The sequence below is a fragment of the Eimeria maxima genome, genomic scaffold (assembly GCF_000499605.1).
Source record: "Eimeria maxima Weybridge genomic scaffold, Emw_scaff101, whole genome shotgun sequence".
Taxonomy (NCBI): domain Eukaryota; phylum Apicomplexa; class Conoidasida; order Eucoccidiorida; family Eimeriidae; genus Eimeria; species Eimeria maxima.
Window position 1 is genome coordinate 9,099 of NW_013563365.1, and position 16,281 is coordinate 25,379.

Genomic DNA, 16,281 nt, shown 5'->3' on the forward strand with positions numbered 1-16,281 from the left:
ATTTATTACTATTTAATTCTTACAAGAATTCCCTCATAAATAAAGAACATAAGGGCACTCTGTAGACAGGCTCGTTGGGTATGAACCCAATAACCACCAAATAATGATAATAATCCTTCATCCTTTATCATACGCTATATACACAACAAACATCACATCATACATACATATATACAATAATTACATATTTATATCAACAAATTCAACATAAATTAATAAATTAATAAATTAATAAATAAATAAAATAAATAAATAAATAAAAATAAAAGGTTAACAAGGAACAAGAACAAAAATCATAATATACCTTAACATACATACCCTCATAAGGTGATACATCTTATACTTAAATGGCCATTACTTTACGACTAAACAATTATCCATATAATCAACAACATCAACATCCATAACATAATCATCTCATTACTCATAAGTCTGTGCCAACCCTCTATAACCTCACTATGGCAATCTTCAGAAAGTTTAAGTTAGCATACGGTGTATTGTGAACCTGTTGTCGACTCCTTAGAACCTTCATACCACAACAGGCAATCAACAACAATCACGTAATTTATTACACACAGAGTCGCAAGGAAGGAACAACAAACAGTTTTACAGCGATGCCGTCCCGTATGCAGGGAAAATATCATTCTCTCCGCTGCACTTGCCTGCAGTGGATACGTCAACGTGAGTGCAGCGAACTTTGAAATTGCACCCCAAACAGCCGGAAGCCCGGCAGAATAAATTGAAGAGTCATATGAATTGTTGCTGCAATGATAAGCGAACACCAACGGCCAGAAGAAAGAAATAAAATGCACGATGGGAACTCAATAGATTCGTTTGTATATCTGTTACCCAGTTTTCAGTTATGGGATCCGTATACACTGTAGCGAATGGAGACGTCACTGTTCTACGTCCCATATTACCAGCAATGGGCATTGGAATGCTCACTGGCTTCTCTTGAGTTGCTCATATACTGCAATTTGGATTGCTGCATGCGGCGCTAAGGCTAATGCGGGGCCGACGCCTCTGTAAGATTCTCTCACGCCACCGCGGACGGCGCTCACTATGCAATTAAAGCCGTTGCGGAACTGAGGCCACCCGGACGCCTGCATTATATTAGCCCGCAAGCCACTCTCTACCCACATAAAAGTAAGCTCTGTAACGAATATCCAAATAGAGCAACGCATTAATTCCATATAGGGTGGTGGACGACTAGAAGTATGAATGCATGCGATAAAAGGGGAACAGGACCGATTACACCGAAATTGATTGTAGGCAGACATACGATCAAGACACATACTCCCCACAGAAGGTAATGCAGCCATACACAGACGAGTATGAATTCACGGATGTGGAGGCAAAAAGAAAACAGAACATAAACTGGGCCACCGCATCAATCATCTACTGCTATCTCTGCATATATTAGAGGCTGTGTCAGTCCGCCAGTATAGATACAGAGAGTTCTTGCATTGTTATTCTCAGTCGTTTTCTTTACATAATCAATGCGGTCAGCATTTGGCCAAGAATAGTCCAACAACTTCGTTCAACTGACGGACAACTTAACTTCAGTCCAGCAACATCAACTACATACATACCTCCGCTTCCTTTGCTTGCATTTCCATTCGGGCTTTGGCGAGCCACAATGGGTGAGTCAGGAAGGTGACGAGAACGCCGGCGACGAGGCCACTGGCCTGAAGCGAAGCGCCAAATGCAGAAAAGGAGGAGGGGAGAATCGAAAGCCAAGAGACGTGAGGAGAGATGTGTTTGCAGACCCGTTCGATGTTGTTGAAATCCAGGGTTAAGACGACCGGCCATATCCTACAGTGAAGTGTGTTCTTGCATAGCTCCATTACTTCGAGATAGTGTACTTGAAAACAAAAGCAAAAGTAAATGAAACTATGCGCACAAGAACACATTGAGGAACGCAATGAACGCTGGGGTGTATGCACACCACATCGTCAAGCGAAGTCCGCTGCGTCACTTCATTTGTTCTGCTCGAAGTTCCGCAAAGAGCCTCCCGCCAAACGGGAAACTTGACACCAAGTCGATCGAAACTGCACAAAATTGCACACAAAATCAGGCATATTAACCATTAATTAATTTATGGATGAATACAGAACCAGATGCACGAGGAACAGAATTCCAAGGGTGGAGGAATTAACCTTCCCGAACACACATCCTAACGTTTCAATGAAACACGTATACCTTTGAATAAAGCAACAAGAGCAACAGTACCTAAGCTAACTCAAGTGTAGGAAATCTAGACCGGATTCAGTAAATAAATAATACCATACATACACCATCTGTGAGTGGCACAACACATGCCGTCCATTACCGGCCTCCCAGCACGCAAAAGAGATCAAAGTTATATTACAAAAACTTACATGTATCTAAAACAAGTCCATGAAGTCGAAGAGGCTGCAGCTGTCACCCCCACTCCTTTCCAAAGTCCCCTGAGGCCTTCTTGCTTGTAAATTCGAGTTATTGCACGTCGCGTTGAACCGTAGGAAGGAATGGCTCCGCCACTCACCGCAGCAACTGACAAGAAAAAAAAGAAACAGAATAGCAGGCAATATAATATGGAAAAGATGCTTGTATGCACGTACTTTAACGCAGCCATAGGTACATATAAACAGCAAGCAAACCCTCCGTGATACACTGTCCTACAGTGTGATCAACAAACGCAGGCTTTCGTTACCGTCGTCCACATCAGTTCACGTGGAGCTTGCACAATTATATTGGGCTTTATTTCTTCTCTTGTGTCTTTATTACCTTGCATGCGAGTTTTGATAAGGTCGAAAGGATGCAGTGCACAGCAAGTGAGGAGTGCAGCTGCTCCGGATGCACCGGCAGCTAATTTTGGCCGATCTTCCCAACTGAGATTTGATGAGATAAGGAAAGGTGAACCTGTAGGGAATATTCCTGCACGTTCACGTTCTGGGCTTGGGATGTCTGACGCATCACTCCGTCGAATTGTCTGCTCGCAGCTGCTAATATCAAGCTCCCCTGTATCCCCTGTTCCCTCGGATAAGTATTGAAGCATTGCCTCTCTCGTGTTTGCAGAGCCCGTTATTCTAAAGGTACCAGTGGAGCCACAGGGCAGTTACATGATAAGCTGAATGCAGCGGAACTTCTTAAGTGATGCGCAAAGTTGCCCAGTCTTCTTCCGTGCTGCATTCAGCTTAAGGATCTAATACCACAAGTTGGTGTCCATTTCTGCTTTACAAAAAAGCATCCATATGGTAAAGACACTGCAACACCATGGTCTTTTAATATATATGACGGTCTTCGAAGTTGAGGTGAGACAAACTGGCAAACGTATCTGCAGGCCGAGGAAGCTTAGAGAAAATTGATATTAGCGATTAGTCGCAAGTGTGCATGTCTAATAAACTAAACAAACAGCAACAATCCGTACACATACAGCAAAGAGGTTCTTTCACGATGGGGCCCCTACGGGTACTGTCGGTGGCCGCTGGGGCCCCTCGGCGAGGTCGCTTGAGCGTGAGCGGAGAGCTCGGTGGTGATGAATCGTAGCGAAAGAAGGGGTTTTATTTCAGAAAGCACAACTCTACCTACTTTGTATCTCTCTGCATTTGTTTCTGAGTATCTTTAGTTGATTCATCTAGTTAACGAAAAACCCTTCTTTCCACCTGGCGCTCGGCTGATTGCCCGCCTCATAGCTTGCTGATCGGCGGGGGCCTCTTCGCTGTTACAGAAGACGCTGAGGAATTTTATTGAACGTTTTAAAGTGTTAATAAAATACTGAATTGTCAACGGATGGGTCTAAAGGGTTCTTCTCGTTGCGGTTTTTATAGTCGCTCTCCCGGCAGAAATCCAGGAGGTGAAGAGCCGCCGCTCCCGCCAAAACGTCCCAATCGAAGTTCAAATAATAACTACGCAAGAAGGGCCCCCAACTCTATGATACAACGGGGCCCCTATCCCTTGGTATTTAAGGAAGCATCGCCTCCTGTTCTTTTCTAAGAGCAAGGATTAGCGGCAGGTACACTTAAGTAACCACTGTCATCTTGTACAGTTGCTTGCCTGCATGCAGACGATAGCAAACATATAAAACAAACATGCATACACAGACAAGAAATACATGCGGTGTACTTTCTGCACGTATTAACCAACCTGATAACACTTTTGCGTCTCCAGTAGGCGACCCCATTATTTTTACTCTAAGACAGTTTGTTTGTAATTTCCTTCCCCTGTCCTAATGGCAGCAGTACACACAAAAGAGGCATACATAGAGCTAGCTCAATACACGCGGTATACTAAGAAGTAAATGCGTCCTTAAGGGATACGATACTCCGTTAAACCCTTGATGAATGCATGCGCATGATGACTATGCATCAAGTTAAGGAGGTTTGTTTCATAACATGTCAAGGATCAATGACTCTTTAGAGCGCAGCAGAAGCTTCTTGCTGCCTCATTCAATCTACTCACAACTAGTGGCTCTAGCCTTTAGGGTCAGGAGCACCGCCTCCTACCTGGCTGCTTATACACCCGCTTGCTGCTAATATATGTATATATTCTGCGCTACGCTAATATGCATGCCTGCGTGCATGCATGCAATGCAGCAGGAGCAGCCGCCGCCGCAAAACAATAGAAGCATAAATATCTAGCTAGACGCCTACCCTATGCATCTGTGGATATATCGATAGACATATGTATTTATGTATATAAAAAGTATAAATATATATATTATAAACTACGTAAATGATCAGGCAGACTGCTTGTGATAGACAGGGAGCACTGTATCACTATTTAAAGGAATTGCGTGTGTAATCCTAGTTATTGTTGTATATATCTCCTCTATGCGTACAAATATAAATACATATATATGTACATATATACTATACTTGTGTTATTGTGTATGTGTATGTGTGTGTTGTGATGAATTTGTATATCTGTCCATTATAACAAAAAATAGACAAAGAAGGAAAAGGGTTTATATACAATATAGAAAAGGCCTCCATAGGCCCGGCTAGCCTACACGCGAGCCACAGGAACAGCAGAGGCGTTAGATCGCCGCCATAAAACGATTCATATAAAACTGCTGCTGCACTCGCAGCAGCACTACGGGCACACAAGATAATAGAGAGAGACGGCAAGATGGGGCTTCATAGACTCATACAAAACCTGTGTACAGCAGCAGGATAAAGAGACATTAACACCCACTATTATCAAGGCCCACTACAGAGCTACATCATCAGCAACAGCGACAGCAGCTGCAGTAGCAGTAGCAGCAACACCTGCACGGGCATCTGTGTGAGTTGCAGATGCTGCTGATGCAAACGCTGCTGCAGCAAAAGCCGCTGCTGCCGAGGCGCACACGCCTACATGCTCAACATGTATGCGTATGCACGCATGCATGCATGCATGCATGCACAGCGATCTATTTCCGCTGCCGCCACAAATATCCTGGTGTTTTAGCCCTGGGTCCTTTTGCTCGTGTGTAGCCTCTTTCTTATCTGCTGCGATAGAGATAGCCACAGCAGAATGAAGGCCCTGTAGAGCTGCAGCAGCATCTGCAGCAACAACAGCAGCAGCAGCTGCTGCTGCAGCGCTTGCCGAGTATATATGCATGTATGCATTTAAACAAAAGGCCTATAATATACATGTCGTCGTACTAATAGTCCTACATTCCTCCTTATAGATGTTCCTCCTCGTCTTTCATTGTTGCTGTCTGCTTGTTAGCACAGCGGATGCCTTCGCCGCTGCTTCAGCCATCAGTGCTGCGCCGCTGTCATCTGGGTCTTTCGCCTGCTGCTGCTGCTGCCGCTGCTGCTGCCGCAGCGCTCCCGATGACGACCCACGACGACTTTCATCTTTCATTCCGGCGCTTTTCATAAGATATTCTGTTTTAGACAGTGTTGGACCGGTACTGCTGCTGTGAGGGCGAGCTGCACCTGCTGTTGTTGTTGCTGTTGTTGTTGTTGCTTTTGGTGCTGTTGTTGCTGCTGTTACAGCTGCTGGTATTCCTCGTGCCGACGTTCCCTCTCCCGGAGCATCCTTTTCTCCTGGTGGCACCTTTGTAGATGCATCAGTAAGCATAGTTGCTGCTTTAGAGGATAATCGAGCTAAGCGTAATAAAGCCTCACTTAACTGACCAGAGGCCTCAGGAACTTCACGCATGATTTGGCTATAAGATGAATGCGTTGTTTTACTTTTTATAATGGTATCTGCAACACCAACAAGAATTCTTCCAAAGATGAAACGATTAAGCCCGCTAGTAAGAGCATTCTCCAAGCCTTGCTCTAATGACACAATAGAGTTCTTTACTGCTTCTTCTGATAATGAAATTGCATGCAAAGACCTATCGACAAGTTTCGTTGTTAGCCGTCCTAAGACCTTCTCGCAGGCTGTCAATCGATCTCGTAATTCCTTAATAAGGGTACGACTCATACGGGAAGATGCTGTGTCGTCTCTTGCGCGACTCCAGGAAGATGTAATACTGTGTCCTTTCTTTATTTGATATCTAAGCTTCTCGATTTGGAGATAACCAATGCTTGTTTCCTGCATAGCGCTCTCCGAACTGCTAATCCATGATGACATATCTTTAAGCCCCCTGCGAGCCAAGTCATCTCCCTCCTTCTCGTGCCTGGAAACACCATGAGTATGGTGGTGCCCTCGTTGGCTCTCAGAGGGTAAAGTCCCTGTTGACCAGAAGTATTCAATTTCCTGCTCAGATGTTGCATCAGAGGATTCCTCGGAATCATCCTGTGAAGGTTCGTGACTGACACCATGATGACGCCAACGCCTTTCACTTGAAACTGCTGGAGATTCTGCTGCAGCAGCAGCACCAAACGATGACAGTTCAACGCTTGTGCTAGTCGATATCTCAGGATAGGACCGCCATAGACGCTTCGTTTGGACAGGAGAAGAACCCCAAGGACTCGCTGTTCCTTGTAGTAAGGTAGGCGTTGATTGACGCGGTCGAGATGTAGCTGAATCAACGGAACGGGAGGAGGCAGTGAATTTTGGTGTTGTTTGAAAGCCTCCTAGGAAATGCTCAGGAAGCCCAGAGGAAGAAGATGAGTCTTCGTCCAGCCAATCAGAAGGAAGAAACAACTCCGCAGATGGTGACCGCTGCCAAGGATGCCCACGATTACCCACAGGACGCCATAGCGGCAAACGAGTTTCAATACCTTCCTCATATGAGGGTCCAGGACGCCAGGCGCGTTTCATCGTCTTAGGAGAGCTCCGCTCTACCAAGACCCCACTTGCCTCCAGTGCACGTATCATCCTCTCCGCCTCTTTCTGCATTTCGTGTGCTCGTGATTGCATGCCTGCTTGGCGCATTTGACTCGCTGTATCTTGCAAATCCAAGAGAAACGTTCTTGCACGGTTGGTAATAGGCGCTGCAATGGCTGCTGCCGCATCGTTACTGTGCACTGGGAGAGAAATGTGTTCGTGCTGCAGACGCTCTAACTCTCTGCGGCAAGAACTGCTCTGAAGCAATAGCTCTGTTGCAAGTAGATCTACACGCAGCTTCCGGTCACTCGTAAGGGTCGTGGGGAGGGTACTAGATGTTCCCAAGACTACTGCTTGCGCTGCAAGTGCCTGGGAGGCTGTTGAGCATATGAAACGACCTGAAGCAAAGATTTCTGCTCTTATAAATAAAGCCATGACTTCTTGCCTCGACGTGTAGCGCTTGTCTTCGAGCTGCTGCTTGATAGTTTCCAGCTCTTTCTCCTCCAATGACATCTCCTGCTCCACCGCCATCAGCTGCGACGCACTACTTGATTCCGTTTCCTCATCATCCACAACTTTGCCACGTTCTTCTTGTTCCCTTTTTATACGCCTCATTCTGTTACTCAGATCGCTGATGCGCGTCTGGAGATAGTCGTATTTCGACATCAACGATCGCATTAAACCCTGCGCTTTTGCTACCGAAGTATGCTCATCCGGAGAAAGATCTTGCGTTTCCGGCCGCGTCAGGACCAACAAATCCAGCTGCTGATGGACAGTGGACTGTATTCCTTGGACATAACCTAGAAGGCCTCCTGAGGCACCGTGGCGTTCCTCCCCACTGCCCAGTACTCCGCTGCTCTCGTCCACCTCCTCAGGAACTTCGGAGCATGTAAACACATCGTCATCTTCGGCCAGTTGACGTGAGGAAGATCCAGAAACCCTCAAAGAAGACTTCCCACGGAGCAGCCCGAAACAACGACGAACAAGGAATACCACCGCTGATATCGAGGCAATGGCCGCGATGAGAAGCAGTACGCGGCTGCGGGGGGGAGACCCTGTAGAGGGAACGTGACCGAAATATGTGGAGGATGCCCTTGCCACATCCCCATATACCTCAAATTCCGGTATTGGAGAGGCAACAGGGCTGACAAAGAATGGCTGCTCAGCCTCTGTAGAGGGGGCGACCGTGGGAGTCCACGGAGAGGCCAGTTCCGCAAGATCTCGCGAAAACTGAGGAGAGGCCGTCATCCGCCTGGTCTTTTTGACGGATGGAAACGGCAGAAAGCGAGAAATGTGTAATCATGTGAGTTAAGAGGCCATCTGGGTGGATGCGGGGAACGGGGAAGAGGGAACCCCTACGGTGATACTCTGACACCAGAATGAGGGGAGAAATACGCTAACTTTGTTTTTTTTATGCATTTAAATTCACAAAGAAAGCGGGAAATGGTATTTTCTCTTCCATTGTCTCCTTTCTTTCCCAAAAACCAAATGCAGGTTCAGCGGTATATCGAGAGGCGGGGGGCTGTCGAATTCATGTTTCCTTAGGGCGGGGGGTGCTCGCCTGTCGTGCGGCTGATTAAATACTGCAAAGCTGCATTAAATGCCAACAATATTATATTTGTCGCCTGTTTATTCAGTATGTTCCCTCGAAACGAAGCCTAAACTCCACACCTACCCCGACTTCCTATGCTTTATTATGTCTGTTTGTAGGGAGAGCCGAGGCTGCTCTGAAACGAAATCCGTTTCTTCCTCCCCTGTTGCATTTCTCCTGTTTAAATTCATATTTGCTTATGAAAATCCGTTTATAGTATCTGCGAGAAGAGGTCAGTCTTCCGTATGTACGCCTACATTTATATATAGCAACCGTCTGCAGAGCCTTACCCCATCGGCTCACAACGTCTGAAGCTCTACATGCAACCCCTCATAGACCTTCTTCTTATGGCATCCTGCTGTTTCCCTCTTTAAATATTTCTTTGTGTGCTTCTTAATCGGGAATTTCCCTTTCCCCTGCTGCCTTTCAACGAGGCCGATGTGCAATGACTTTATTGCGCATTCAACGTTACGCATTGAACATTATGCATTGAGCACGAAGCACTCAATAAACCCAATTAAGCAATATAGGGAACATAAATACGACGTTGACCACAACACATTGAGCATAAGTAACAGATAGAACATAGTTTGTACATTGAACAAGCTTCACAAATACACTTATCTTACCCATTATAGTAGCCAGCATACAGCATTTTCAGCTTAACACCACCCATAGTAAGAATATAATCACAAACTTGTGATGACACTCCAAGGTATTCTCTCTAAAAGACTTCTCCGCTGGAGAAAAAGTCTGAATCGTTGCAACAAAGTCCTGAAAACAAAAGCGTGGGTGCGCATGCGTATCTTTTCGTTCAACTTCTATATCATTCATTCATGTTTAAAAAGTACCTTCATGATTAGCTGTAGTTGGCGCGTGCACTGTGCTTCTGTGCTTTTAAGGGATTCGTTTTCTGCCTTCTACTTCCGTGCGATGCTTGTTATATTGGGATGCTCCTTTGATTCGTCTTCCTGTAGAAGTCTTGGAGTTGCGATTTCGGCGGATTTCTCGTAGCTTTCCAGTTGAAATCAATAGTCAAACTTTCAAAAGTTGGGTCCCGTACTATGTCATGTGAGTGAATAATTGGCAATGGAAATTGGAAAAGTTTGCAGGCAGATGAAAATGCGAAGAGCAAAATGCATTTTTATTGTCATTGTCTCGAAAACAGTCGCCGTTGCATCACCACTTGAGTTGCTTTCGGCTTCCCGAGGAGTTTGCAATGCGGCGAATGCGGGGTGTACAAACAGTCAGTGGTCACCGCATCGCTATGTAGGTGTTGTTCACTTCATTTTTTTTTGCTTCTATTTCCAGTCAGGTACCCTTTGGATCCGATCTACTCAGACGGCCTTCTATACAAACGGCAACGTAATCACTGCATATATCTTGCTAAGCTTCTCCGTCTTGTAAATGGCTAAAAAGCAGTGAAACGCCGATTCAACATGGTGATCAAGTTTCAGAGGGAAGAGAAGCCTAACACTCAACAGAGAAGAAATACAAGAATAAAAACAGGAAAAAGAATATTCAACAAAGGAAGCGAACATGTTGAAGGAACAACAACATGTTGTTGTTGTAGTATGTGTTTCTATACACGGGGCCGCGTATAGAAACTTGTTTCCTCTTCCTTTCCTCTACTTGGTTTCTTTCGTAGAATATCTAGTGGGTTTCTTCAACGAATGATGTGTGAAGAAACACATCATTCGTTGAAGAAACCCACTAGATATTCTACGAAAGAAACCAAGTAGAGGAAAGGAAGTGGAAACAAGTTCCTAGACACGGGACCAAAGATACACTGAAACCTAAAAACTAGTTGGAAGAATAGCCAATCAGAAGTTTATATATTTTAAATAATATTTTTACTTTTTGCAACCCTTCTGTTATTAGGTGAACTTCTACGAAAACATGCCGCACAAGATCGATTGCTTTCTAACCTCATTCACCGCTGCGACTTGCAATTAAGAGAAAAAAAGGCACAAAGGCAGACACATTTAATGCAAATGAACAAAAATGGGAAAGAAATGATGTACAATTGAATCCTCCTCTGGCGTTTTCCATTTGCTGCCTTTTTGTTGGGGAGATTTTTCTCATTTTTAAACAGACGAGGATTCAATTGTACATCATTTCTAGTAGCCATACAATGAGAAGCATACACTCACACCCAGGAGGGCAATTTGCCCATCATGATGATAAAACATCAATTTACAAATATCTCTTAAAGAATAAATGTTCACCATAACTGTTGTTAGTCTAATTGCACCTCTAAGTTATTACGTCAAGAGAGGACGACAGCCATATTATTGAACGAGCTGCGCACTGCTTCCTTATCTATTTTCCTAATAGTTGAAAGAAAAACAAGAGAGAGCGTATGTAAGGAGAAGAAATCCCTGCCAATGAGTACTAATAGCCACTGAACAATATATGCGCCCCTCCCTAGGGGTTGCTCCTGCAGCAGCAGCAACGGCAGCGGGGAGGAGAAAAGGCACTGTTTTCTCTGCCTGATAAGGCGAGATGCAATATTTCAAGTATACATGAACAACAACAACAGCAGCAGCAGTGAGTTTGCTGCTTATGTGCAACAGTGACGGTATGGAAACTTGCGAGGGTATCCACTGTTTCCCTTGCTGACTAGCGAGAGGCTCTCTTTAGTGTTTAGGGTTTACGATTTAGGGTTTAGAGATGGTTCACTCATTGAAACAGTTTATTGTTGGCTTATGTCTCAGGGGCGGCTTCTTCCGTTGGTCGTCGTACAGTGTTGCAAGAAGGCCGTGCTGCAGTTTGTGCAGCTGTACAGCCCATTTTAATGGATCAATTGAACATAATAGGAGAATAAAGGGACAAATATCGAATATAACACAAGAAGAAATACATAAATGCTTTAACTTTGTTGGTTTTAACGTGCCTGGCTGCCGCCGACTGGGGGGCCCAAGCCCCTCCCTGTTCGTCACACCTCCATGGTAGGAGATGGGGGGTGAGTGCGAAGAAGAGGAAAGTACGATAATTAGCCGCATTTATTTCTTTCTTTTAAACCCCTTTTGTGTTGGTGCATGCACAGAAGAGCAGATAAAACCCCCAACTTGAATCGCGCCTGTCTGCCTTGCAGCAGCCCGTCACGACAGCTGCAGCTGCTGCAAAATGGTCGTCACGAGGCAGGGCACCGTCACCTCTGCTGCAGGCCCGCCTGGAGGTGCTGCAGCTGCAGCGGCAGGTGCAGGAGCGGATGCAGCAGCAGCAGCAGCAGCGAAGGGTCGCAGCCCGGTAAAGCCTGCAGCGCAGCAGAGGGCCCCTTCGAAGAAGAAGAGGGGAGGGGGACGTTCACCAGCAGCGCCTAGGACAGCAGCACACAGAGGAGCTGCATCTCCTGGTGGTTCTCCAAGATCTGCAGGAGGAGGAGGAGGAAGCCCTCGTGTGCACATTGCAAGTAGACCTGTGGTGCTTCCATCTCTTAGCACATCATCTTTTAGCAGCAGAAGGTCCCCATCAGATAAACCTCTTATTAGGGGGGGCCCCCTAAAGGAGAGGCAGCAGACGGGGCCCCTACCTTTTGTAAGACAGATGAGTGATATGAGTGATGTGGAGGTACCGACACATGACGATACAGAGGAGAGTCTTGTTGCAGCACCAGCAGCAAGACGAGCAGCATCTACTACTAGGAGACGTAGAGGAGGAGGAGCAGTATCAGGAGGAGGAGCAACAGACGAAGGTGAAATAACAAGACAAACAAGCAGCAGCAGCAGCAGCAGCACAAGCAGCAACAGAAGCAGCAGCAGCCGGCAGTCGCGGCCAGTGCCTCTACTACAGAAGGAGGTATATAACGATCCATCCGTTCTTGGTGGAATTCGTTCACGAAGCCGTATAATAAGCAGCAGCAGCAGCAGCAACAACAACAACAACAACATCCTAGACGGGAGCAGCAGCACATGCAGCAACAGCAGCAGCAGCAACAGTAGTAGCAGCAGCAGCAGTAGCAGCAGCATAAGTAGTAGTAGTACAAGTCGTATATCTGAGGGTAAATTAGGTCAATTATTATTAACATATTTTTGTTATGCTTCCTTATATCTAACTCGTAAACCTTTTGCTTCTTGTAAGAGAGAAATAGAGAAACAATTATCCTTATCTACTGCTGCATTAGGAGGAATAGATACTGTATTCTTATCTGCATATGCAGCCTCTCAGCTCCTATTAGCTCCTTTCTTATTAGGTAGAGCAGCAGCAGCAGCAGCAGCAACAGCAGCAGCAGCAACAGGAGCAGCAGCAACAGGAGCAGGAAAAGGAGGGAAAGGAGGAGGTGGTATATCGTGCAGCAGTATACTAGCAGCAGCTTATTGTATAAGTGCTGCTAGTTGTTTATTAATAAGTATATTACCTAATAATTATCTTAATATTATTTCTTTATCTTTTTTATGGGGTATTAATGGGGCTGCACAAGCCCTTGGATTCCCTCTTATTGTTTCTTCCCTATCTACTTGGCTATCTAATACAGAAAGAGGAGGTGTATTAGGTACGTGCATGCACCACCAACAGCAGCAGCAGCAACAGCAGCAACAGCAAAATATGCACCAATATATGCAGCAAAACCAGCAGCAAAAGAAAAAGCATCATCATCAGCAACAAACCCTGCAACAGTAACAGCAGCAACAACAACAACAACAGCAGCAGTATGGGTATGTGCATGCATGCATGCATGCATGCATGCATGCATAGATATTGTGTGTGTATGTGTATGTTTAGGTGTATGGACAACATGCCAGCAAGTGGGTAGTATATTTGCGAGTTATTTAACAGCACGTTTATTATCTTCTGCTGCTGCTGCTGCTGTTGCTGCTGCTGATGAGGGTTTCTCCTTATGGCAATCATCATCTAATGGTTTGCTGCTGCTGCCTAGATGGAGACAAACATTCTTTGTCCCTTCTTTATGGGTTGCTTGCTGCTCCTTGCTGCTGCTGCGGTGTCTACGCACCGCAACACAAGATCCTACAGCAGCAGCAGCAGCAGCAGGAAGAGCAGTGGAGCGCCAGCCGTCGCAGATGCAGCATCAGCAGGAGGACAAACAGCAGCAGCAGCAAATGCAGCAGCAGCAGCAGCAGCAGCAGGAGAAATCTTTGCTGCTTCGTGTATTGGGTGTTGGACGTTTTCGTCGTTTATGTGCTGCTTATTTCTCTGTTAAACTTGTTCGTTATGCTCTATTATATTGGTTAGCTTATTACCTAGAGCAGCATGCTGCTCTTACTGCAGCAGCAGCAGGTAAGCAGCAACCTTTTTATTCTTCTTATCTATTCTTTATTCTTATTTATTCTTTATTCTTTCTTTTTTCTACAAAAAAACACACAAAATGAGGGTTTAGGGTTTAGGGTTTAGGGTTTAGGGTTTAGGGTTTGATGTCTTGTGTGGTGTCTGTGCAGCATTCTATTGCACATACTTCGATGCGGGTGGAGTCTTTGGATCTGTTGCCTTAGGGTAAGTAACAAGGGTTTAGGGTTTAGGGTTTAGGGTTGCTGTTGTGCATTGGTAGTGTATCTGGGTGGCAGAGATTTTGCTGGTATTATTTTAGGGTTTAGGGTTTAGGGTTTAGGGTTTCTTGTTTGCTGTGAGTTGAGTGAGCAATGTGTGGCATGAGGGTTTTATATATTAGGGTTTAGGGTTTAGGGTTTAGGGTTTAGGGTTTTGTTATCAGGTGGTTCTCTGATAAATATTTACGAGGCCGTCGTGTTGTGCTGCTCTCTCCTCTTTGCTGCATAGCGGGGGTTTCGCTGCTGCTGCTGCACAGCGCGGTGGTGTGGGGCCCCGCAGGGGATCTAGGGTTTGCTGCACAGGCAGCGCTGCTGCTTGCAGGTGCAGCAATAGCAGCACCAGACTCTGTCTTAGGTGCAGCAGCAGCAGCAGATGCATGCGCTGAGGAGGGAGCAGCAAATGATGCTGCATTTGCTGCAGCAGCAGCTTGTAAGAATATAACATACACAACCTACCCATACATACCCGCAAACCCTAAACCCTAACCGCTAAACCCTAAACCCTAAACCCTAGCCACTAAACCCTTAAGGAAAGACAGGACGACGGTGGCAGCACAACTGACACTGCTGCAGCGGCTACCTGAAGGCCTCGTGCATGCTGCTGCTCCTGCTTCTGTGGATAACGTGTTGCTGCTGCTGTCGTGTTACTATTGCTGCTGCTACTGCTGCTGCTGCTGCTGGTGTGCTGCTGCTGCAGGCATTGTTAATGGGTCTGGTAGTGTAGGCTCAATAGTGCAGGGCCTTCTTACCCCAACTCTTCTAGCTGTCTATGGGTAGGAAATAACATAACTATTGCTGCTGCACTTGCTGCTGTTGCTGCTGCACTTGCTGCAGTTGTTGTTGCTGCTGCTGCACCTGCTGCAGCTGCTGTTGCATGTGTTGTTTGCTGCGTTGTTGCTGCAGCTGGGGTGGGGTATTCAACTTCCTTGCAGGGATTTCTTTCTTAGGGGCAGCCTCTCTACTCCCTGGTGCAATAAAAGACTATAAGGTGCGCTATCTGCTGCTGCTGCTGCTGCACTTACTGCTGCTGCTGCTGCTGTTGCTGCTGCAGTTGTTGCTGCTGTAGCTACTGATGCCCCCCGTGTGTCTCCTGTCTTCTTCTCTGTGTACAGTTCCTACGAGCAGCAAAAAAAACTGCATAAAAGGAAACACCTCTGCAACGCATGCAGAGATGCAGCAGCGCAGCGCCACTGCATGCACCTTCCCTCAAAACCCATACCCAAGGGGGCCCTCTTTCCCAATAGGGTCGGGTCCCCCAGGGGGGCCCCGGGGGCCCCTCCGGGACAGGGGGGCCCCCTTTTGCTCATTAGCTTAAAGGCAGCCGCCTCCTTGACCCTCCTCCCTAGTGTTTGTTGAGGTGTATATACACTTTGTGGACTTAGATATATCCTATTACTGGGGAAGAGGGAGGAAGGGCTGCATGCAGCATTTATTTATTTATGCATTTATTTATTTACTTGTTTATTTACTTGTTTATAATAAACTGCTGCAGCGCCGACACACAGGCCCGGCGTATTTGCTCCTTACGCCTGCGGGGCTCCGCTTCTGCAGCAGCCGCTGCTGCAACAGCAACAGCAGCAGCAGCAGAAATGGATGCTGCAGCTGCTGCAGCATTTGCTGCAGATGTCGCTATGCGGGGTCTGTCTGTGGCGTTTGTGGGTCTGTGTATAAAATGTACATTTACTTAACCTAAACAGAGGAGAAAATATCCCCTGTTTATTTATTTAATTAAATATTAATTAAATAAAAAGAAATATAAAAAGATCTGTGCTTATTTATTTTATTTATTATTAATTAAATTAAAAAAATATCCATAAATAAGAAACTGTGGTGCTGCAAGGGGTGGACCACTGGTCAAGCTGCCTCCTTGACCAGTGGTCACAACGAGGGGAAAGAGCCGTTAAAATAATAATAAAATAGAATTTTTAATTTAATTAATAATTTAATTTATAAAATTAAAAAATTTAAACGATTAATTAATGGCCAATGGTC

General features: G+C 45.7%; 3 protein-coding genes across 3 annotated transcripts; 1 reads left to right on the forward strand and 2 right to left on the reverse strand.

The window, feature by feature from the left end:
* Positions 1–941: 941 nt before the first annotated feature.
* Positions 942–3,040, reverse strand: EMWEY_00013580 (mitochondrial carrier domain-containing protein, putative; the record flags this gene model as incomplete). The annotated part of the gene is made up of 5 exons (XM_013477184.1): positions 942–1,128; positions 1,585–1,688; positions 1,949–2,051; positions 2,382–2,535; positions 2,770–3,040. The coding sequence occupies 5 exons, from the start codon at positions 3,038–3,040 to the stop codon at positions 942–944; spliced, it is 819 nt and encodes a 272-aa protein (XP_013332638.1).
* A 2,633-nt stretch (positions 3,041–5,673) lies between these two features.
* On the reverse strand, positions 5,674–8,442 carry EMWEY_00013590 (hypothetical protein, conserved; the record flags this gene model as incomplete). The annotated part of the gene is made up of 1 exon (XM_013477185.1): positions 5,674–8,442. The coding sequence occupies one exon, from the start codon at positions 8,440–8,442 to the stop codon at positions 5,674–5,676; it is 2,769 nt and encodes a 922-aa protein (XP_013332639.1).
* Positions 8,443–11,914: 3,472 nt separating this feature from the next.
* On the forward strand, positions 11,915–15,431 carry EMWEY_00013600 (hypothetical protein; the record flags this gene model as incomplete). Its single annotated transcript, XM_013477186.1, has 7 exons — positions 11,915–13,070; positions 13,751–14,023; positions 14,182–14,236; positions 14,454–14,719; positions 14,987–15,062; positions 15,193–15,277; positions 15,402–15,431. 7 exons carry the CDS (start codon positions 11,915–11,917, stop codon positions 15,429–15,431), a joined length of 1,941 nt encoding a protein of 646 aa, XP_013332640.1.
* Between the last annotated feature and the right edge of the window lie 850 nt (positions 15,432–16,281).